The sequence below is a fragment of the Solanum dulcamara genome, chromosome 4 (assembly GCF_947179165.1).
Source record: "Solanum dulcamara chromosome 4, daSolDulc1.2, whole genome shotgun sequence".
Classification (NCBI taxonomy): domain Eukaryota; kingdom Viridiplantae; phylum Streptophyta; class Magnoliopsida; order Solanales; family Solanaceae; genus Solanum; species Solanum dulcamara.
Genome location: NC_077240.1, coordinates 4992857 through 5015588, shown reverse-complemented (window position 1 = coordinate 5015588; position 22732 = coordinate 4992857). Strand labels below are relative to the sequence as shown.

Genomic DNA, 22732 nt, shown 5'->3' with positions numbered 1-22732 from the left:
CTTTTACCACTTGGAGCAAACACAATTTGCAATCTGAATTGAAGGTCTTTGAATAAAATTTGGTCCCCAAAACTAAAACATCACAGTAATTTTTCGTAAACTTGAACCATATTGTCCACAACCTTAGATCAAATTCTCCCATTAAGTCTCCATTCATACAGTTCCCCAAAAAAACAATAAAAATCAAAACTGGCCTCCTATACTTAAAACACTGCAACATTTATTCATTATTTTAATTTTGATAGGTAAAAGCTCAAAGAATACAATATACAATTTCAACTTGGACTAAGTTTTATATGTCCGAGTGAAAATAAACATGCACAACAAGGAGCTCGTTTAACAATCAAACAATTCAATCTTTTTGGATACCGCTAGGCCATGTCTGATTCTTCACTGGTTTCAGAATGTCTGTGATCTCTGATAATATTTCTTCATCCATCCCAGCCGTTGCTAGTTCTAGGGCAGCTGCTATATTTTCCTCCACCTTCAAGCAAAAGACATATCATGACACAAGCCAATAGTCTTCAATAAAAATAATCCATAGGAAAATGTGAACACAAACAATCTGAGTGGATGGACAAGAGGACACACAAAAAACCATCTAAAATGGATGCTTGGGATAGGCACTCGGATAAACATTGTCGGACATTTGTTGCAAAATCTATGTTCCTCAAGCTTCCAGCTCAAACAGACTTCCAGAAAGGACTTGCAAGTTAACTAGTACCGAAACAATCAATCAATCAACTATTCCTCAATCTAAATGAAAGCTCGCATCCATTCTGCTCCACTCAGGACGTCAATCAGCACTCATTTCCGAAAATGAAATGAAAATATGACATGCATACTTCTAACTTAAAGCTTGCCAGGACTCAGGAGAGTAACCAATTATCATCTATGCGTCGGTTTTTAGGTGATGTTGAAACAAGAAAGAGAATATGACCACGCATATGCTTTGACAGGAAAGTTGACAAAGAACAATTTGCAAACGTGGGAAAACACCAGACTGCAGGCTCATTCTTTTGTACCTATTCACTTGCTCAATGTCACTGTCCTGTTCAAAAGGTCATGATTTTCTACCTAATCCTACTATTTTGTCCAATTGGTAGTCTGTATAAGAAAGCAAATCCATTTTTTATCTGTCAATGCATTAACCATTCTGTTTCCTACTTTTTTTTCTTTCAGCAGCATAGTGAAGCCAGCCAATCCTTTTAATGGCAGAAGTAAAATATAATATCAATACCTAGATCTTTAGTTTTTTTTAAAAAATATCAATACCTAGAAAGAAGACAACACAAGTTCAAAAGATCGCATAGGATTCATAAATGCAGAATTAGATATGGAGGATCAAGATCGATGGAAAAAGAAAACCTCTTTAACGGACTTCATCCCCACTAGTATGGTAGAAATATCAGTATTTGCTAAGCTGTACTGCAAGGCTAATTTTGAGATATTCTTTCCCCTTTCTTTGCAATGATCAACAGCAGCTTGGCAGGCAGCCTGGTGATGCAAAATATGCAAACATATGAGTAAGGAAATTAAGGAAAAGGTCTTTTTATTTTGAGAGAAGACTCAGGAAGATGCATTGAAGAGCGGAGAGAAGAACAACTTCGAGAGAGTGGTCACGGCCAAGTACAAGTTGAAAATAAGACATCTAATATCACAAGTTAGAAGCCGTCCATGGATTTAAAAGTCAATAGCTCGTTGTCAGTGAGATCTTCTGTATGTTCTATTTTCAATAAGCAATCTCTTAAATGAATTAAAAAGAATTGTCCGAGTACGACATCCAAATATTCAATCTTCATCTAATGGCAGATCAGATGGGAAGAAATGAATAGATTGTAGAGATAGTACAACATAATGAATCTAAAGCATGGCACTGTTAGCAAGTAATCCACGCTCTTATAGGATAGTATTAATAAAGGAGAAAAAAGAATAATTGACCTTAAGTTCAGAAGAAGCAGGGTGCCACTCTGGACCTCCAGCCTCAGTAAGAAGACCCATTGAAAGAGGAGAAGCACTGATCACTCCCACACCCTTACTCTTCAGGTATGGCAACAGATCCTCCAAAGTTGAATCGTTGATACTGTAGTGACAATATGACAAGATGACATCAACTGTGCCTGGAGGGACGCGATCAAGCACATAAGTGAATATCCCCAAAGGAAGGCCAGTTATACCAATGAAACGGATCTTTCCAGCTTGCTTCAGCTTTAGAAGGGCAGGAAGAGTCTCATTTACAATCTGTTCGGGAAAAAAAAGAACGTCCACTAAAACTCCCTTGCTAAAACTACATACTTTCCACGAACAAAATTGTGATAAAGTGGGAAAGGGGGAAGGAGGGCTGTAAATCTTACTTCCAAAACAAAGACTAGCTCTTGGATAATGTCACAAAGAAAGATAGGATTTTGAAAACCAGACATATCAAACACTGAGAACAAATCACGTAGTTTGATGTGTAATCAAGATGACAAGTTGAGGAAGGAATTATAACAGATTTACAAGGTTAACAAATCATTTAGCCAGACCTATGAGGAACTCCCTTCAATTTGAAGGAATGACAAATTTCAAAGTATGAGGATCAAAACATTCTAATTTTAATAAGCATCAGACATTATTAAAAGTTAATGTGACATGTTTCGAAACAATATCAAAGACTTATAAATCATAATCCTTTTTTATTATACATATTTACGAAGTATTTAGAAAAATCGTTGTTAAAAGTAGACTCCTAGAATATCAGAGAGACAAATCAAACTTAAATGATCAATAAAGCACCTGATCGAGGGATCCAAATTCAATATCATGACATTGTAACATATCAACATAATCAAGCTGCAGCCTCTCCAAGCTCTCATCAATGCTTTTAGTCACTCTCTCAGCACTGAAATCAAATCCCTCTTTGTACCTCCCACATTTTGTAGACACAATGTACTGATCTCTAGGTACTCCAAGAGCCTTCAAAGCTTTCCCCAGTACCTTTTCCGATAATGTTCCTCCATAAAACCTGAAAGTCACCAATGTTTAAAAAGGACCAATAATTTCAGTAGTTCACCTATCATTTCCGAATTAAACAGCAAAATGATTCAAGAAGCGGACCCAAAGTTTCAGTCACTTATGCAGATTCCCTGTCTTTCAAAAAACTCAAATGACAGAGGTTGATCCAAATTGAAATCAATGCGTGCTGATATGACAGAATACACTACTCATAACACTAAATGCTGATGTAATTTAAATATATGCTATTAAAGACAAAATTCAACTATATCTGGATTTCTAAAAGAAAATCCATACATGATTATCTGCTGGATAACTTGGGTCTAAAAAATAGGATGAGAAAGAGATATATTATGTACGGGGAAGTGTCAAAGAAGTTGACGCCGAGGCGAAAGGCTTCACGGACGGCGGCAAAGGCGTCTTGTTCGGAGACATCACCGAAAACCTTGCCGAGAGGAGAAGCGCCGAAGCCGACGGAGCTGAGTTTGAGTCCAGTATTGCCCAGTGGCCGGAGGTGCAATGTCTGAGCTGCCATTGATTAGGGTTTTCAAATGTCTTGTGCTTCAATAAGACGATGACAAATGTGATTGGATGAGTGATGCTATTGATTTCCCCGCTATAAATTCAGTTAGATCTGGCTGACTCGGAAAAATTAAGCAGGTCATAAATATTATATTAAATATTTACTAATAATATCGATATTTCACCAAAATACTCCAATGTAAAAATAGAAAATACCACCACCACCGCCCCCTCCTTTTTTTTTTTTTAATTTAAGGAAAACTTACATAAATTACATGGTGTAAAGAGCTAGTTATCATTTTTTCTATTTTTTTTAATTTATAAAAATTTCTTAAAAATATTTTCATCCGGATACATTAATTAGGATTTTATGTATCAGCAGGTAACATTTAAAGCATGATACATTGAACATAGAGATAGTTTATGAATCAAAATTAATGTATCCGGATGAAAAGAAGGGATTTTTGAAATTTTTTGAAATGGATGAGAGTAATGAAAAATATGATAAATAAAGATTTAAGCATTTACTCTTTGATTTTGTATTTATCACTCTTTTCCTCTTTTACTCTAATACTCCCTCCGTTACTTTTTAGTTGTTACGTATAATAAAAATATTTATTTCAAAATATTTCTTCTCGTTTTGTCTTTAATTATTATTTAATAATTTTATTTTGTTATTTACCTTATCTTTTCATAGAAGGTCTACCTCGTACCTTACAATTTATTGTAGGTTTATCATTCAAATTATGAATATGTAATATTATGTAACAACGGAGAACGATACAATTTATCTAAATATTGCATTAATTAAAATAATATAGTACGATGCAATACATTATGAAACAATATATAACAACCATTCAAACAAAGTGTAAGAAAAGAATATTAAGACATTAATTAGACATTACTTTTCATTTTTACCCTTTTTAATTACTCCTTTAAAATAATTAAAGTTTTTTGAACTCATCACATAGAAATTCAAATGAAGAGTAAAAATGGAAGAAAATTCCAAAATTATTCTTGATGATTTAAGTTAATTTGAACTATGAAAAATGCCTCAACAATTCACTTGTTTTGGAATGGAGGGAGTAGTTGTCAATTTAAAAATGTCTCAACAATTCACTTATTTTTCCAACTTTGCCTAGCATTAATTATTTTAGAATTAAGAGGCACATACATTAATAAAAATTAAAAAAATTATAAGAAATATATTAGTTAAACAACACTTCTAATTAATTTGTCAGAACATTATCATGATAATTAAAAAGAAACGGGAGGAATGGATATATGCATTTTCTCTTTGGTTTTATATTTATCCAAAAGTTGGCTTTTAACTGCATTTTTTTGTATGAGCAGTAACTTTTATGCTGTGTCATTTGTTTTATATATTTAATGTATTAGAACTCACTTTTAATGTATTCAGTAGTTTTAATTGTTAACATATCATTTTTTCTTTGTATTTCTTTATATGAGCAGTTAACTTTCATGCGTGAAAATGTATCATTTGTTTGGTATATTTAATGAATGAGAACTCACTTTTAATGTATTCAGTAGTTTCAACTTTTAACGTATAATTTTTCTTTGTATTTTTTTTTTATATGAGTAGTTAACTTACATGTATGATAATGTATTAATTTTTTTGTATGTTTAATGTGTTAGACTTCACTTTAAGGTATTAAGTGGTTTAAAACTTTTATATGTTACTGTATCACTCATTTGTATAATATATTGGAATTTTTTTATTGTATGCTTAATATATTGGAATTTACTTTATTGTATTCAGTAGTATAATTACATGATCCTTAAACTTTCCCATGTATTACAACTTATTTATTTTGCGTTAAATTCGGGATCAATTAATAGGGGGATTCTACTTATTTTGATACTTCTGATTATTAAAATAAGATATTTTTTGTAAACATAATAACACTGATATTATAGGTAATTAATTTAACACTAATTTTTTATTTTTTTGGGTAGAAATTTAACACTAATATTGAGTGCTCAGAAAATTTCACCAATTGTAACTTATGCGAGAAATAACCTTTGTTGTGGGCCATTAATGGGCCTGGGCTATATTTGATTGGACAAAGATTGTTCGGCCTGCTTGCTGTTGAAGGTAATTTCACACGCTCATTTGCACTTTTACCACTATTTTGTGCTGGTCCTTAATTTAGGAAAATTACACGAGATAACAAATATTACTAGTTTATTACTTCATATGGGTATAGTTTCATTTTATTATCATTTGTGGGTATATTTTGCTGAGATTTGATATAATTCATTTGTATTTTTCGCTATACAATTCGTGTACTGTGTTTGTATAATTCGCTATACAATAATGTCTGTATAATTCGTTATACAATTCACAGTTTTTGTATAGCGTTTGTATATATTTCACTATAAAATTCGCAGTTTTTGTATAACGTTTGTATATTTCGCTATACAATTCGTGTACAACATTTGTATAATTCGCTATATAATTTGCAGTGCTTTCGGTATACAAATAATTCATGGGTATAATATTTGTATAATTCGCTACAATTTTTGTATAATTTCAAACATATGTTTGTCATTATAAGTAATTAGAAAAACTATATCCATATGAAGTAATTATGTTTAAAAGGTTTGCTATATATGAAAAAAATTTAATAAATGTCTCGCACAACAAGTAACTATTTGTGGAGCATACGTTGGTATTTTAGTATCATAAATCTCACACATTATATCCAAGCCTAACTTTAGTTTTTCTAAAAATTTTGTCCCAGCATAGTTCAATTGCTAAACGACAAAAAATAAAAATCAACTCGTTTAAAGGGGAAAAAATGCAATTTTATAAGTTTCATAGGGTATCCTTTTTGGACACTACTATCTAAGTTATACAAAAACATGCAATTTTATGAATTTCATAGATACTTTTTGGACACTACTATATAACTTATTCCTAGTTTTTAAAAATATTTATATGTCTATTCCTCATGAATAATTTACTAGTGCCATATTTCGGACAAAAATGATTGAAGTCATGCAACAATTAATAACTGAACTTTAGCAAAAATAACTAAAGTTCACGCAATTAATAAACTTCATTTGAAATTTTGTTAAGATTAACTTTAGAGATTGTGTATCCGATAACCGTGCAAGGCTTATTACTTAAAATTTTTTTTTGTGAAACAAAATATCTGGAGTATATAATAGTAGTAAGAATTAGGGGATGGATACATGAAAAATCCAAGGTGTTAAGGTTGTCACCAACATCACAGGTTGTCATTGAAATGTCTATTCACCCATAGACTTGGCAGTATTAGTACTAATATATGGTGGATAACAGACGCATATTAATATTAAATCACTCATAATTAGCCCCCCACGAACATAATAATATTCTCACTGTTTCAATTTTTTTATCTTAATCAAAAGAATTCCTCTTTTCTTTTTGATAATTTCTTAATTCTAATTTTTCACGTGAAATATTTAAAATCATAAAATTAAAAGACATTTTGGTATATTCTACGTATATATCTTTAGTTTAGTGCTTGTAAAAATCTTCTCCACCTATACCTATCAAGCTATGTTAAGATATCACTTCATTAACCCACTAATGTTCGTCAACAACCTTCTTGTTTTATATATAAAGCTACTTGACAGAAAGAAATAAAGATAAGGTTTTTTTTTCAAGATTCTCCCAACAAATTTGAGATTTCGTTTAGATATTCTAGAGCTAATTATTGTTACTTGTTAGTAGTACTCAGGCACACCGACATTTTAATAATCTCTTCTTTCGCCTAATCTTTGATTAATTGAGGCGAATTTTAAAAAAATTCTATATATGAATTTAACTAAATATATTATTTTAAACACGACTTATTCAAAAAATAAATAATGTATAAGAATATAAAAAGATAATAATCAAATTATATACGAGATGATGAGAGGGAAGGGATTCATCTTTTCCGTTCTTACAAAAGACATAAAGGGAAATACACAAAGATTCTAAATCAAACAAGTATATTTCTTTTGGATACAAAAATACTTTTTTCAAAGTATATCCGATGAATGAGATAATCTCACGACATAGTGATATCACGTATTAAATTAAACTGACACTAATAATTCTTGTTCACACCAAAATGTACTTATAATCGATCATATGAAGAAAGTGCTATAATAAGAAAAGTTCTAGAATATTTTAACCAATACGTGCACAACATATTTTCACAAGTAATTAGTATTAGTATTGTTTAATAGTTGTTCCCATATGACAGAATAGTGTTGCTGTAATAATTATAATTGTATATACTTAGGGCTCATTTGGCACAACTAATTTCAAGATCAATTTTAGGATGAGTTTATTTCATATTTGATTGGGATAAATTACGAAATAATTTATCTTGAGATTGTAGTATTTTTTTTATCCACATTGAAGTTGAGATCATTCTAATCCCAAAATAATTAATCTTGAGATAACTTATTGTTGGAAAACTATATATACCAGATTCATACTGCTTACATGAATAATAGATAACACATACTGAAATTTAATTCGATAAATCTCAAGTTCACAGCCGAACTCTCTCAATACTTGGGTGGGCAAGTATAGTATAGAAAACTTATTCCTTTTCTAGGTTAGGAGAAACCCCTACTTATAGGGATCTTTTTCCAGTCCAAAGAGGGAAAAAAAATAGAATTCTGAGTTCTAGTTAAATATGAGCATTGTAGGGACCACGAAATTAATTAATGAGGCTCCTTATTATGAAAATAATTCAAAATAATTAATTTGAATTATTCCTACCATAATAAATTACAAATCATTCCACTAGAAATTCGTAATTATACTCCTCCATTTATATTTTAAAATTCTCCATTAAACACTTATGTAATTCTCATGTTAAGATTTCAGATACTAATTAATAAATTAAATTACTGAAGAATTTAAATTAAAAATTAATTTTCTTTTGATCACTACTTAACTTATTTCATGTGTCGGATTCATAAATTCACTTACAAAGTTTGACACGATGAAAACTTATAAGCTTCTCAAAAAGACATATCATCAATCTCTATATCGAGACATGAATTTCATCAACTAACTTATTATTTTCACAATATATATTATTATCATCCAATCTATCAGGCATATTGACCCATCTCAGAATCTCACTTTTTAATAAATCAAAACGATAATTAATATATACAGATCATAATAGTTATATCAAGATTGAGAATATAAGTACATTTAACAGTTTAAAAAATATACTTTTGTCAGTCAGTCTAAAATAATTATATTTACTCGGTCCCGTTCAATACATACAAAATGACTAGCACAAGAAGTTGGAACTATACCGTTTTCATAATCAAGATAAATTACATATAATCTTGTGCTACATTCATATTGATGTCTTATCCAATTTTCATCTTAGATTGTGAACAAAAACATTTATGATTATAAGAACCGATGATTTAATCTTCTGTGTATAAGTTAAAACTCTACACACTAAATTATTTACTATATAAGTAAATGGACACATAAACGAATATATGATCTATTAAAACTTTTATTAAAATTTAATAAACAATTATTCTATAATAAATACTATATCTAAACTCATGATTAATAATATATATTCCATGATTAATAGTATATATCCCAACATTTATACCTAGCTAAACTGATCATTAATTCTTTTTCCAATACTTAATATTTTATGGTATGTCGTACTACATGTGCTTAATTATTGGTTAATTTTATTTTCTTTAATTTATGGAGCAGTAATTAGTTTAATTAATTAGTCAAATGTTCTTATCAAAGTCCCGCAAAATATGGAGGATGATCTTTTTGGATTACGACATAGGTGTGTGGGAACATTATGGTAGTTGACGTAGCAGCCAACATTAAGAAAATTGAAAACTAAAATCCAAAAAAAAAATTAAAAAAATACAGTTTTGTTGTTTAAATTTCAATGGCTAGGTGGAGGAATAAGAAATATTATAGTAATACAAGTAGCCCCAAAAGTCTTTAAAATTCTGAATAAGACAAAAAAAATATTATTATAATCTTAGCTTTCGCCAGCTTAAAAGATCTACTTGCAATTTATTTATGTTCATACACAATGGAGTTGAAAATTGAAATATACACTAATTATTATTCTATTGCCACCAAAATTAAAAGCCGGTTCACATCAACAACCCGACCCGTGAAGAAAGAAGAATAGGGAGATAGTGATACTTATTATAAGTATATATATGAGGAAGAAAATTCATTAATGGTAGCAAAAAGTCTCCCAACTTTAGAGGAGATTCAAAATTTGTAAAAGATCAGCTTTGTCCTCTTCTTTTCATTAATTAAAGTAAGCCCCTAATTAATTCCTTTAATTCACTTATATATTCTAATTTTATGTATAGCCCTTTCCACAATTTAATTTGGTTTTATCGAACTTTTTTCAGGATTTCTCCACTTTGTTTTCGAGATTTTTCAAAAAAATTGGAATTTGTAAGGTACAATTCTTGCCACTACAGTAAAAAAGATTTTTAACAGTGATAAGTAAATACAATTTTTTTACTCGATAGAATTGCCAATAAAGCCTTTAGTGGCGTGAATTTCAGTTATGAATAGTCAATTGTTGGTTAAGGATCATTTTTATTGTAGTGTATGTTCAATTTCAGTGTCCAAACTCAGATAATTTTCTCGATTTTTTTCTAAGATTATTGAATTTAGAAGTGAATATTATTTATGTTTTTTTTTTGCAGGAAATGGAATATTATGGTTTTAATCAACAATGGCCTATTAGCTCATTTGATGAGCTAAGTGCCATATCTATAGCAACTTCATTTGGTGAGAATAATTTGCATGAATCTTTCATCTCTCATCAGCCAATATTAGGCCATAAAAGGCCTACAGAATTGTCCCAAATTGTTGAAGAAAGGCCACTCAAGAATTCCAAAACAAGTCACAACTGGAACAATAATATTGAAAATGATCAACTATTGAGCTCACAATCTGTGGTTTCTCCCAATTATTCCCATTTGATCAATTCCTCAAATAATAATTTCACTAACCAACAAGTTGTGACAATGAAGCCCAAAGAGGAAACAACTTTGTCATCCAGCAGTATAACTTTTGCAGCTGATCATTGTCATAACAATATGGTTTGTCATCAAGATTCTTTTCCCAATCAGGATAATTACATGATGTTTAAGGCTAATAATTCATGCCAAGGTGCTAATAAAAGTGTTAGAACTAATGGGAAATTAACACAAGCTCAAGATCATATCATTGCTGAGAGGAAAAGACGCGAAAAACTCAGCCAAAGATTCATTGCTTTATCTGCTCTAATTCCTGGACTCAAAAAGGTACTAATACTTCTATTTCATGCTTATAAATTAACATGTCTCTGGTATGATGAAAGCCATTTTTTTTAAGATCAGACCTATTTTTAGAATTTGTGAAATATGATTGTAAAATAAGTGAAAAATATTTACTAAATTTGATAATAGATTAGCACATTATATTGTCTGATGGTGCTTAATTTGATGATTTTTTTTGTTTTCAAGATTGATAGTTGTGTTTATCAATCTTGAAAACTAAGTGTTGGTTGGAACAATAATGCTCAGTCAAGAGTTTTGGATAGTTGTGAAGGAAAATGACTTTGACCCAAAAGTTAGGAAAGCCATTTTCCTCGAAATATTTTTCTTCACATCAAACACCCTATATAGAAGTAATACATTGTCTACAATTTTTACTTGTTGTTAATTGACGCATTTCTTAAGGAACAATAAATTAATAGAATGATAATTTAATTTACTATATCATACTTCAATGTTTTGAGAAATGACTATAGTTAATAATAAAGGTAAATTAGGAGCTAAGTAATAAATTATCTCTTGGTTTTTCAATCTAAATAAATAAAAGTGGACATCTATTTTTAGTAAAGTGAACAAGTAAAAATGAACTGAGTGTGCTATAAAATACCTATACTAAAATTTTGGTCTGATGAATAGATTGACAAGGCTTCAGTTCTTGGAGATGCAATAAAATACTTGAAACAACTTCAAGAAAGAGTGAAGACACTTGAGGAGCAAACAAAGAAAAAATCAGTGGAATCTGTTGTATTTGTCAAGAAATATGAACTTTATGGAGATGGTGAAAATTCTTCATCAGATGAAAACTACTCAAGTGGTACTGCACCAGTTGATGAGCCACTCCCAGAAATTGAAGCAAGAATTTCTGAAAAAGATGTACTAATTAGAATCCACTGTGAAAAAAGTAAAGGAATTGTTGAGAAAACAGTTGCTGAAATTGAGAAAATTCATCTATCAGTCATCAACACATGTGCCTTGTCTTTTGGAACATCTGCTCTTGACATTACTATAATTGCTCAGGTATGAACGTACTAAAAATAAATTTTCACTTTTCAACGTTTTGTTTGTCTACTTTAGCATTTTTAGAGAAAGGTAACACATTTCCTGTTTTACCTTTAATATTAGCAGTATCTATTATTTTCCATGATTTTTTGAAATTAATAATCATGGATATTTTCTTAAAGAAAATGCAAATTTCATTATGGACAAATGAGTAGAGTTAGAATAATTTTGAGTTTAAGTAAAAACATTTAAATAGTCAAGTCGTTTATATATAAATAATGTACATAATTATAACCAAATCGCGGTGGCATATGATTAATTTGTAACACGGCAAGAATGATGACTAATCTGCTATTACAAGTTAAACTACATTGATAAAGTTTGAGAAATTTTGTGCTATTATGTGAATATAACTTAAATCCTAGTTTTTTTTTGTTTTGTTTTGTTATACTTTTTATCCCGTGGTAAGGTTTTTTTCTTTTTCCTTTCAAGTTCTTAAAAAAAAGGCTTAATTTCATGCAGATGGATGAAGAATTTGCAATGACAGTAAAGGATCTTGTCAAGAATTTGCGCTCAGCTCTCAAAATGTTTATGTGAAGGGTGTGATCGATCGACCAACTTATCGTAATTTCTTTTAAAGTGTTTGATATAATGAAAGTCGTTTTACCCTTCTCTTTTTCTAGTTTCTTAATTGGATGTTTGGGCTTGTGAGGTCAAATTCATCCTTTTTTTTCAAAACCATGTCCTTTGAAGCTTGTTTACCGTGGGGTTAACTAAGTCATTTTGTAGGGAGGAATTTTTTTAACTTCTCATTTTTGCATGGTTCAATTTGTTAATTAACCATGTTGATTAATTTATCCACCTATTGTAAAGACATAGTTGACCCCATGGCTTAGGCATTTTTTTTCTCTTTATTATACATATTTTTCTACGAGGAAGGTTGAGAAATTCAACGAATACCAAGTGGTCGGAGAAAAGGGACAATACAAGGTTTTATTTTTTTTAGGGGTGAAAAGGCATACTACAGGCTTTGTATCATTAATCTTTTTTATTTTGTCAATGTTGTAGACACCCTCTTGAAATTATCTTTTAATTTGGAGGGTCTCTTTTTGTTGTTATGTAATGTCATTTGGTTTATGATATGGAATAAAACCACTTCTTAATTTTGATATATAGTGTCGATTCAAGAATTCATAATGCACTTTATCTTTTTTAATTAAGTAGTTGTTGTATCTTATTTTATTTCGAGAAAATAAATTATTGTAATTTGTAAATATTTTTCTAGTGAATTTATAGTATAAAGAAGCTTTAATTATCTACTTATATATATATATAAAACTTAAACTGGCCATATAATTCCATCTAAATAAGTAGTTATTTCTAAAACCAATAAATTGACAACTAAATTTCTATAATACTATGTGTAATATGATAAATACATATTTACACAACATATTTACATCAAATCAAATGAATTTATTACGATTTATAGGTACTTTAATGAAGTACAAAAAATATAATTAATTAATCATAATTACGTGATATTTATGTATGTTCAAACAATACATGTTATGTATTTATTGATTAATTTGACATAGGCACTTGATATGAACTTGGCTGTATAAGTTATATGATTTAATTTGTAAAGCTTGCATAACAGGAGTTTGTTTCTTATAATTAAGAACTATATTAATTCAAAAGCTATATATTCATCAAAAATAAAGTTAAAAGAGTTATACGAATCATTCATTTCACCAACTGAAATGTGAAAAGAAAATAATCTTTAGGGCCAATTCAACCCATTTAATATATGACATTTAATTTTGGAACGTCGTGACACAATTAAAAAAAAAAAAGGTGTATTGTATTAGATGGAAGAGTTAATTTACCTTAGCATCTTGATTTTTGTACTAAATTGAGAAATGACCGATTAAGGTACCTTAAATTTGTCAGAATTAATCCTATACAGTTTCATTAATATTAACAAAATCTTCCTATGCAATCTTCCTGAATCCGAGTTTGCTATTCCAATTATCATTAATTTATTACATATTTCGCTTGGTGCTTCAAATGCTTGTATTTGTTGCATATAATATTAATCTCGTAAACTAGTACTATTGGTAATCGATTTTATAACTTTTCTAAAGAACCTCGAATTTTCAACTGAATTTATATTATACAAATTCTGTGTCACGCTGAATACAATGTGACGTCTATGCTACAGCCGGAATTTGAACAGTAATATATATTTTGTATCTCATGTCTCCATGATGAATATATATTATACAAAGTCCAAACGTTGATAAAAAAAAATCTTAATTAGAAAGGGATCTGATTGTTACAGATATTTAATTTAAATAAACTATTTACGGACGACGTTTTCTTGCAATTTTTGAAATAATAAATAAATAAGTAACCATTATCTTATGCTGATCAAACTTAACTTGCCTGATTAATGGACAGGCAACAAATGGATATACAGTTTGCTTAATTAAAAAAATTAAAGAAACTTAATGAAATTAACCCTTTACTATCATGCTGAATAGCTAACTTGAACTTAATTAACTAGGAATAAAAGTTGGTATAACAATGAGTCCCTACAAGAGATCGTAATCTTTCTTGACAATTCAAGATTCCACGACTTTTCTTTATGTAATGACAATTATTAGGCAGCTAATTAACGAACAAGCTAAACTAAGTGTGGAAAATAATTGTGATACGTACATACGTAGAAGTTGTTTAGGAGAGTTTATTTATTTTAGTTTTTTTTTATAAAAAAAAAACAGATTTTTTATTAAATGTATAATAAATAGGGCATGTTGTCATTCTTTTCTGTCCTTTGTAGGCAAATGTTGAAAATAAAGCAGATAATATTCGTAGTTGGTTTAGCTAATGACAATATTCAAGGCAATAATTGTACTTAGGCTTGAAAAAATTGTATTATAGTTGTAATAATTAAGATCCTTTCTGATTAAACTGTACTATTTTGATACGATCTACTATCTAATATTCTCACCAAACTGCTAAAAAATGATCAAATTGCTCAATTTAAAATTACTTCAGAAAATTTATGGAAAACTTGCCAATGCGGGATGAGACTAATATACTTTCTTATTTTAATTTATTTGGCATAGTTTTTCATTCAAAAAATTTAATTAAATAATTTAAAATATAAAAATATGTTGTTCTTTCTTTAATAAATTAATCTAAAAAATAATATCATGAGACTAGAGGAAGAACTGGATTACAATTCATATATAATATAGTAACAAGTATATATTTAATGTCATAAAAAAGTCTCTTATAATATTTATCTAAATTATATATAAATAATATTTATTTATTTATGTATCAAAAAAAATAAAATATTTTCCATCGTATCAAACAGAGTCAACACTCCCTGGGCACATTCTAGAAGGTCAAAAACAGCAAATGATTTTTGGGTAGAGAATTATGACCAAACGTTTTTACGTGGCAGATTAAGAGAGCTTCGAGTTGAAACTAAACACATTCTATTTTGGCATTTATTGCCAGTATTTTCCTGCTGTACCATTTATATTACCTTTTGACCAGAGTTATGGTCGGTCACTTTGAATTATGTAGAAGAAAACAGGTGATTATTTATACTGCCATAATTTCAATAGAGTTTAAAGTTGTATATATGTTTAATATAGGTAATATTTATACTAGTATAGGGTTATTTTTGTTTATTATAGTAGTTTAGTTAAACTGTCATTTTTTACCATTATAAATTTTATATTTTAAATGAACTAACACGTAGATATTCTTTGAATGATCACATGAAGTAAATATTTTTTAAATTTTTATACTTACTGCGATATAACTTAAAACTCATTTCAATATTCAATAATTTGATTTTATCAAATACTGTACGAACTAAGGTTCTTTAGATTTTTATACTATTGATACAATGCATTTTTAACATTATCAATACAATTCTATTAATTATACCAGGTCATTTAACATTTTTGCCAAGTACATTTCATATTTGCCATGAAAAATGAATAAACTATTTCATTAGACATACATTGAGAATTACCGTTTATTTTTTTTAAAGTCCGGAATTCATCTCAATTCTCATAGTACTAAAGCAAACATTAACAAGTCCTAAAGGAGTTCTTATTTAGTAGACGAATCACCATTTATTTTTTAAATTTTTTTTATCACATTGGGAGTAGGAGAAACAGAATTATAAGATGGAAATCGAGCCTTCACCAATAAGATTACCATTTGAACTAGTAAGATTCCCTTAATCATCATTTCTTTTCGATCCTAACTATGATTGAATTTGTTCATATTGGACGTTTTATAATTTGAATGGAGTAATAGTAAACTGGATTCTTTTCCTTTTTCTAAAATCAAATGAGACAAAAACGCGCACTATCATTGACGCAAGGGTTTCGTGGTGTAGTTGGTTATCACGTCAGTCTAACACACTGAAGGTCTCCGGTTCGAGTCCGGGCGAAGCCACTTTTTTCTTATTTCCCTAATAATGCTCTCCAAATGGCGTCGTCCGCACCGTCTACAAATTTTTTAATCCAATTATTATATTGCGACGAACACGGATAAAGGGTCCCACCATAATGAAACAATCGTAGCTATTAAAAAAGCCACGTCATTCAACCAATTATATCAACCTCCCACATAAGTTCCTCAGTTGTCATTGGTCGAACTATTACACGTCATCATCTCTCTCGATTCTCTACCACGAATCCAAAAAAAAAATCAATTAAATACCTCATACCTTTTTTCATTCTAAATCTTTTTGTAAAAAAAAAAAAAGAAAAAAAAAGAAACATAAAAAAGAAGAATTCATCTCTTAAGCATTACTTGAGATTTGAGAATTTCCAATTTCATTTTATAGAGATTTTCACTATTTTTTGAGGAATTAAATCTCCTTTTCCATTAGAATTTCAAAGTGTTTATCAATGGATTTTAGGCGACCATCGCGTTATTTCTTGACCATCTTTCTGCTTGCGATTGCTGTTCGGTTTTCTCCATCTGCAGCTTCCGTAGCGGGCAAAGATATCAATCCTCCGTTTCCTAAAGCTATTTCTGTAAGTCATGAACCTTTTTTTTTCTAATTAATCTTTTATTGTAATTGTTTCTGGGTCTCAATCATGTGAAGCGGCGACCCAATTTGTTGAATTGAGCTGATGATTTCATTTAATTAATCATTACGCTTATTTTTCCTAAAGAATAATTTGATAATTGGGTGAATCTTCCTTCTCCGGTTATAGTCGTAGCACAGATGATGAGAGGCGACACTGGCTTAATTTTTTTTTTTTAAGATCTTTTGATTTTCAATGATTATATTAACATTTAGTTTGTAGATATACGTCATTGTTAGTCTGTTGTTGTAATTTGTTTTGGTTTGATTATGCTAAGTTAACAATGCAATAAGGCAATTTTGGTTTAGGGTTTGTTTTACGAATTGAAGTTGGGATTGTTTTTGGAGTTTCTGACTGTTGGTATATTTTCCTCCCTATTTTGTAGGATTTGAAAGAGTCGATTGTAAAGGGGTTAGGTTTCCAAGCTGAGGATTTCAAGATATCTGGGTTTGATTTGAGGGATGCTCTGGTGGGTAGGTCGGTGTCGTACGAGTTTGATGTTGAAATTGATAATAAAGTTGTTCCCTTGAAGCTTTTGGAGGATGTGAAAAGATGGGAGTTTGTAGATTTGCCCATTTTCCGGGTAGAGCGAGGTGAAGAAAATGGGTTGGTTGAAAGGCGGACATTGGAGAATCAGTTGCCTGTTTTGGCACCATTTACTTTGGCAGGTCCCATGGAGCTCTGGATCCAGGATGCCAAGGACATGAGAATTTCACTACCAGTAAGTGAAATATTGGCTTTTGTATAATACTATACATTATGTTGGAAGTCTTTTGAAAGTTAGCTTTCGTATTTGATATATTCAGCAACAATTTTGCTTGTCAATTGTAATTACTAAGTACCCTCTAGGGAATTGTTGAATATTTCCCTTCTCTTTTTCTCTCTCTCTGTCTTATGTTTTGTTAAGAACTTTAATACTTATGAATATATAGTCTCGAGGGGCTCTCTTGTCATGTTCCTTTTCTTTTGGTGTTTCAAGAGAGTCTGCTAATGCTGTTTACCCAGAAAAGAGAGTCTTCTTTTGCTTAAATAGTTACGGAATGCCCCTCTGTTCAGACTTGTATGCTTCTCCGAGCTTTAGGCTGGAAAGCAGTTTCGCATTGACAGTATAGTCTTCCATTGTGTCATGTGCAATGATGCCCTTTGCTCTTATTGATAAGCATTGATCATGTTATGTAGGACCTTGGTTGTTGTAGGTTTTATTGGATTGAAAACTGGATTCCTGTTTTGTTGGTGGATTTAGCTGACTCACTTTGAGTACGTTAGGTTGATGCTCTATATCTGTCCTGGGAAATAGAGTCACTCTACTGAAATCTTGATTCCTTTGAAGTGATGGATGTAGCTTAACTATCCAAAGCTCAATAATATTGAATTACTAAGAGTCAGTGTGTTTGATGTGTTGATTATCTTTCTTCAGTGAGTTGTCTGGTCTACCACTTTGTCTAGTACTATGAAAATGATTTGAAGTTATAAACGTTCTATTTTTCTTGCTAATTTTCATGTCACTGATCTACTTTGCTTCTGTCCTTGGTAACAACACGCAGCATGATGTGGATGCTGGGGAGCTGAGAAAAGTGATCTTAGCCGATGGTGCTGTCGTTACAGTCAAGGGTGCCAGATCTGTTAGCCTGCGCCACCCTGTAGAACTTCCACTGCCCTTCAACAGAACGATAAATGGGTTTGCCTCTGGTATGTTGGCATTGGCTGAATATTTACGTCAAGCTTCTCTCGCTCAAGAGGGACCTCTCCTCTCTCTTCGAATTGTTGGCCCTACATCTCTTACATCCCCCACCTCATCATCTTCCCGTTCTGCAAACAAGCTTAAGCTTAAACGGCTTGCACCTGGTCTTGTTGAGTTGTCATCAGTGTCAAAATTGAAAGCCATGGACGCCATCTCCACTATTGATCTCCAGGGAGAAACCACTTCACTTCTTACAGCCAATCAATTCACTACATTGTGGCCTGTTACATCTATCAATGGTTCAAACTCGAACTTGATTGGTTTTGAGGCCTTGCTTTCTAATTTACTGGGTCCTAAAGCAGGTAAAAAGGGTTCTTTCAAGTTGCTGAAGGCAGATGTATCAGCCCAGACTTTTGTGAAGATTGGTTTTGGAGTTGAGAAGAAGTTGAAGGAAGGAGATGGGTTCAATTGGGAGGGTTATCCAGAGTGGAGAACTAAGCCTGAAACTGTAAGGATGCATTTTGAAGTTCTGGCAAAGGTAGACGGTGAAAAAGTTGTGCCAGAGAAAGTTGTGCAGGTCGATCCAATAACTATCGAGGATACAGTGGCACCCAGTGTGCAGTTGGGCAATGTCTCCATGTCAAAGACCCCAATTGTTCACCAACCTCCAAATCCACTCACCTTGTAAATTCCTTAGACGGGCAAGATTTGTGTTTGAGCAAAACTGTATATAAAACTGCCCTCTTCTTTTGTCCTCTGTTTTTATAGCTATTACATACATCAGGTACAAAGAAGACTTGACCCTCTAAGAATTCATCAAAGAAGTATCAGGAATATATGCCCGATCTTTTTGGTATTCTCCACAATTTTTTAGATTCTTTTCATGTTTGATGTCTTAAAAGTTTACAGATTTAACAAGAGAAAGCTTTTCATCAGGTGGAACAACACATACGAGTTTTTTTTTTTTGTAATCAAAACTACCAAAGCACATGAAGCTTACATTTCGAATAATATTTGTTTCAGAGCGAGAAAATGGAGATACTCTTTATTATCGTAGTACTTGACAGACAACCATTTCATTTCTAATATATACCAGACAATCAATAAAAGTATTACTGAATTTGAAACTCAATACTAGTTCCTGATGAAGGAAATTCCTTTCTGAATGCTCTCAGCAAGCTCTTTCTTGGCCTTCTCCAGTCCAATCCTGTTGGAATTTACTCAGTCAGAGAACTAACTTATCTAATCCGAAGAATTGCAGGTCCAGCTTCGCGTTCTTACCTCTCATACTCATTTAGGGGACCAAGTTGATAGACTTCTTCAGCTCCAGTACGGCCAAGTCGTACTTTGGAGGCAAAGAAAGGGAGTTCTGTGACCTGTGTCAAAACTGTCATTGGTCAGTCTGGATAATTTGACAGAAAAGAAAACAAGTAGGCTCGTTAGGACTTTGGCACTTATGTGTTATGTCTAGCCTTCTGCTCTTGATTGGCTATATAGGGGCAGCCAATAAGTTTGAGAAAGTACCTGAGAAGCTACAAAAGCACAAGCTACCACACCGGCATCTCCTCTTAAGCCCTTGAGGCAAACATCTGCAAATTTTACAGCTGCATATGCCTATATGCATCACATTAGATTCAGTACTCAATATGCCCTTATTCAATATTCAGAAGGCATTAATTGAAATAATTCAAGGAGTAATTCTAACCATAGATAGAGTTGCAGATCCAGCCCCTTTTTTCGCCTGCAAAAGATAATAATTCTTGAGGTTACAAATGACAGTTCAATTCTGGTTCAAGAAACTATCAGTATATGCTGAATTGCGAGTAGTGAACGCATTGTGCTAGTCACGCATTGTACAATACCTCAACAACCTCTGTTCCTCCATCTTGAATGCGCTTAGTCAAATATTCTGTTTCCTCCTGTGTGAAGGAGCAAGGAGGCTTGACCTACAATGTGTTACAAAGTTCAAAATATCAGTATCAGAGAGGATTTCAGGCTGCAGGAAAGTCTCTTTGTATATCTGTTTAAGTATAAATTTGTTAGACCTGTGAGAGAAGAGGCAAAATTGTCACCCCAGCATGACCTCCAACAACAGGAACTTCTACTTCCCTAGGATCTAGTCCCAAGACTTCTGCCTGTAAGGACTTCAATCAGATACAAAAGAGAAGAAAAGAAAAAAAAAAGGTCTAGCAGTAAGTGGATGGAGCACAAAAGCAGTGCCAGAAGCGTCTGATGAAATTTCATAGCAAGAAGATCAATCAAAAAACAAAGCCGAGACTCTTGGGAAGGATTAGATATTTACAGTTAGCTGATATAGAGGATGCTAAGAAATAAATAGCAAATCGAGCTAAGTTAATGAAGGTCAACGAGAACAGAACACTTAAAAAAGTGGTATGTGGGGAACACTTACCACAAAAGTGTTGGCTCTCACAACATCTAGTGAGGTTACTCCAAGGAGCTTCTTTGGATCATAAGTACCTGCTTTCTTGAAAACTTCAGCTGCAATAGGAACTGTGGAGTTCACTGGATTACTAATCAAATTAACAATAGCATTAGGACAGCACTTTGCAATTCCTTCACAGAGGGTCCTCACAATCCCAGCATTAATCTTAAAAAGATCGTCTCTTGTCATTCCTGGTTTTCTTGGAATACCAGCAGGTATGATCACAAGGTCCATTCCTGTAAGTGCACCCTCAAGCTCACTTTGCCCCAGAAAACCCCTCACCTAAATGAACAAAAGAACATTATTTGTCATTTTAGAATGGTTAACCTCAACCACCAAAGATTGTGGTGGAGTGGTAAATACTCCTCCGTTCTTAATCAGAGGTTTGAGATTCGAGCTCTGGGTATGGAGTTGCCTTTTGTTGGGAACACTTTTACCCCCAAAGTGGGACTTCCGGCTGCAAATCCGGATTAAATTTCACGCATAGTCACTAAACTTTACCATTATAACCGCGAGTCACAACTATCTTTTGCCACATCTAAGTAACTGATTTTTATTCACTATAACACTAAAGTAACAATTACTTATGTTATACGAAGCTAACTGAATTTTGCTCACTATAATAGTAGAGTTACGAAAGTTTATCTACTTTAACATTAATCGTGGATATAGTTGAGCGACTATACGTGAAATTGACCCGATAATCGAATAAAGAAGTGAAGATTGTGGTGAAAAGAACATACTACAGCACCAGTATCCATGTGGCTAATATCAGCAGTAACTCCAGGAGCGTTAACAACATCATAGAGATGAAGAACTGAGACTAAAGGGTTCATCTTCATTAACATTGCAAGTGGCTGCCCTATTCCTCCAGCAGCACCCAATATAGCAACTTTGAATCCAGCTGCCCCACCTTTTGCTCTGCAATTTGTTCTTTCCAAAATAGACCCATCTCCCATCTTTATGTGTATCGCCAAAACAACACGATTTCAAGAATTCACAATCTATTAAACTTAAAATTCCATTGGTTGAAAAAACAAATAGTACCCAGTAGAAAATGAACATACCTGGGGATTCGAAGGGTAGAGATGAGCTGAAATTCTGGCAATTCGTTGGTGAACTTCTGCACCTGATGGCTGCATCTTCCTGATTCTTTGGAATGAAAGATAATTTTTGTGTTTCTAATTAGGAAGTATTACCAGTAATGATATTTCAACCCTTTTTAAAAAAGGAAAGAAAATGTTGTGTGGATAAAACGAGAATAATATAAGGTGAATGGTGAAGGAGTTTTTTTTTTGTGTGTGTGGAAAACAATTTTTGTCAAGAATTATCCCTATGATCTAATGTTTGTGGTATACAAAAATCAGTTTCCTTCCCTTACTTGAAGCTATAATTTCTTTGGCTCTTAGTACACCCTGGATGACTCTCAACTCTCAATCAGTATTGCTTAAAATTGAAGCTCTGCATTTAAGTGATGCAAGCTCGAGTTATCCTGGTAGATAAGTTTTTTTAAAGTTGTTTAAGCTTAAAAAAACAAAAAAAATTGGAGTAACCAACTTATTTTTTTTTGCTTATAACTGTTTTAGAGAAGTTAAGTCA

At 31.7% G+C, this 22732-nt stretch overlaps 4 protein-coding genes and 1 non-coding gene across 6 annotated transcripts; 3 read left to right on the top strand and 2 right to left on the bottom strand.

Annotated features, from left to right (window-relative positions):
- Positions 1 to 47: 47 nt before the first annotated feature.
- Positions 48 to 3626, bottom strand: LOC129885678 (L-galactose dehydrogenase). The gene is made up of 5 exons (XM_055960049.1): positions 3354 to 3626; positions 2776 to 3004; positions 1942 to 2241; positions 1369 to 1497; positions 48 to 484 (listed from the first exon to the last, which is right to left on the bottom strand). The coding sequence occupies exons 1-5, from the start codon at positions 3527 to 3529 to the stop codon at positions 353 to 355; spliced, it is 966 nt and encodes a 321-aa protein (XP_055816024.1). The 5' UTR covers positions 3530 to 3626; the 3' UTR covers positions 48 to 352.
- A 6176-nt stretch (positions 3627 to 9802) lies between these two features.
- LOC129884548 (transcription factor bHLH18-like) lies at positions 9803 to 13050 on the top strand. 2 transcript variants are annotated; one of them, XM_055958840.1, is made up of 5 exons: positions 9803 to 9863; positions 9961 to 10011; positions 10264 to 10866; positions 11515 to 11895; positions 12400 to 13050. In XM_055958840.1, exons 3-5 carry the CDS (start codon positions 10267 to 10269, stop codon positions 12472 to 12474), a joined length of 1056 nt encoding a protein of 351 aa, XP_055814815.1. In that variant the 5' UTR covers positions 9803 to 9863; positions 9961 to 10011; positions 10264 to 10266; the 3' UTR covers positions 12475 to 13050. The 2 variants fall into 2 exon arrangements, with proteins under 2 accessions (XP_055814815.1, XP_055814816.1); XM_055958841.1 differs by lacking the exon at positions 9961 to 10011.
- A 3244-nt stretch (positions 13051 to 16294) lies between these two features.
- On the top strand, positions 16295 to 16368 carry TRNAV-AAC (transfer RNA valine (anticodon AAC)). The gene has a single exon. It is a non-coding gene; the product is annotated as a tRNA-Val (tRNA).
- Positions 16369 to 16630: 262 nt separating this feature from the next.
- LOC129885676 (protein TUNICAMYCIN INDUCED 1) lies at positions 16631 to 19556 on the top strand. The gene is made up of 3 exons (XM_055960047.1): positions 16631 to 16955; positions 17395 to 17730; positions 18554 to 19556. The coding sequence occupies exons 1-3, from the start codon at positions 16827 to 16829 to the stop codon at positions 19376 to 19378; spliced, it is 1290 nt and encodes a 429-aa protein (XP_055816022.1). The 5' UTR covers positions 16631 to 16826; the 3' UTR covers positions 19379 to 19556.
- Positions 19557 to 19600: 44 nt separating this feature from the next.
- On the bottom strand, positions 19601 to 22466 carry LOC129885677 (malate dehydrogenase, glyoxysomal). Its single transcript, XM_055960048.1, has 9 exons — positions 22201 to 22466; positions 21877 to 22092; positions 21101 to 21415; positions 20736 to 20825; positions 20553 to 20636; positions 20396 to 20431; positions 20215 to 20304; positions 19972 to 20066; positions 19601 to 19897 (listed from the first exon to the last, which is right to left on the bottom strand). Exons 1-9 carry the CDS (start codon positions 22273 to 22275, stop codon positions 19825 to 19827), a joined length of 1074 nt encoding a protein of 357 aa, XP_055816023.1. The 5' UTR covers positions 22276 to 22466; the 3' UTR covers positions 19601 to 19824.
- Between the last annotated feature and the right edge of the window lie 266 nt (positions 22467 to 22732).

Coding starts and splice junctions, on each gene's coding strand:
- LOC129885678 (XM_055960049.1), bottom strand. CDS start 3,529: ATGGCAGCTCAGACATTGCACCTCCGGCCACTGGGCAATACTGGACTC. Junction 3,005..3,353: donor AACTTCTTTGACACTTCCCC/GTACATAATATA, acceptor GGTGACTTTCAG/GTTTTATGGAGGAACATTAT. Junction 1,498..1,941: donor CTGCTTCTTCTGAACTTAAG/GTCAATTATTCT, acceptor TTGCATCACCAG/GCTGCCTGCCAAGCTGCTGT.
- LOC129884548 (XM_055958841.1), top strand. CDS start 10,267: ATGGAATATTATGGTTTTAATCAACAATGGCCTATTAGCTCATTTGAT. Junction 10,867..11,514: donor TAATTCCTGGACTCAAAAAG/GTACTAATACTT, acceptor TCTGATGAATAG/ATTGACAAGGCTTCAGTTCT. Junction 11,896..12,399: donor ACATTACTATAATTGCTCAG/GTATGAACGTAC, acceptor AATTTCATGCAG/ATGGATGAAGAATTTGCAAT.
- LOC129885676 (XM_055960047.1), top strand. CDS start 16,827: ATGGATTTTAGGCGACCATCGCGTTATTTCTTGACCATCTTTCTGCTT. Junction 16,956..17,394: donor CGTTTCCTAAAGCTATTTCT/GTAAGTCATGAA, acceptor CCTATTTTGTAG/GATTTGAAAGAGTCGATTGT. Junction 17,731..18,553: donor ACATGAGAATTTCACTACCA/GTAAGTGAAATA, acceptor AACAACACGCAG/CATGATGTGGATGCTGGGGA.
- LOC129885677 (XM_055960048.1), bottom strand. CDS start 22,275: ATGCAGCCATCAGGTGCAGAAGTTCACCAACGAATTGCCAGAATTTCA. Junction 20,432..20,552: donor GAGGAACAGAGGTTGTTGAG/GTATTGTACAAT, acceptor TATCTTTTGCAG/GCGAAAAAAGGGGCTGGATC. Junction 20,305..20,395: donor GATCTGCAACTCTATCTATG/GTTAGAATTACT, acceptor TGATGCATATAG/GCATATGCAGCTGTAAAATT.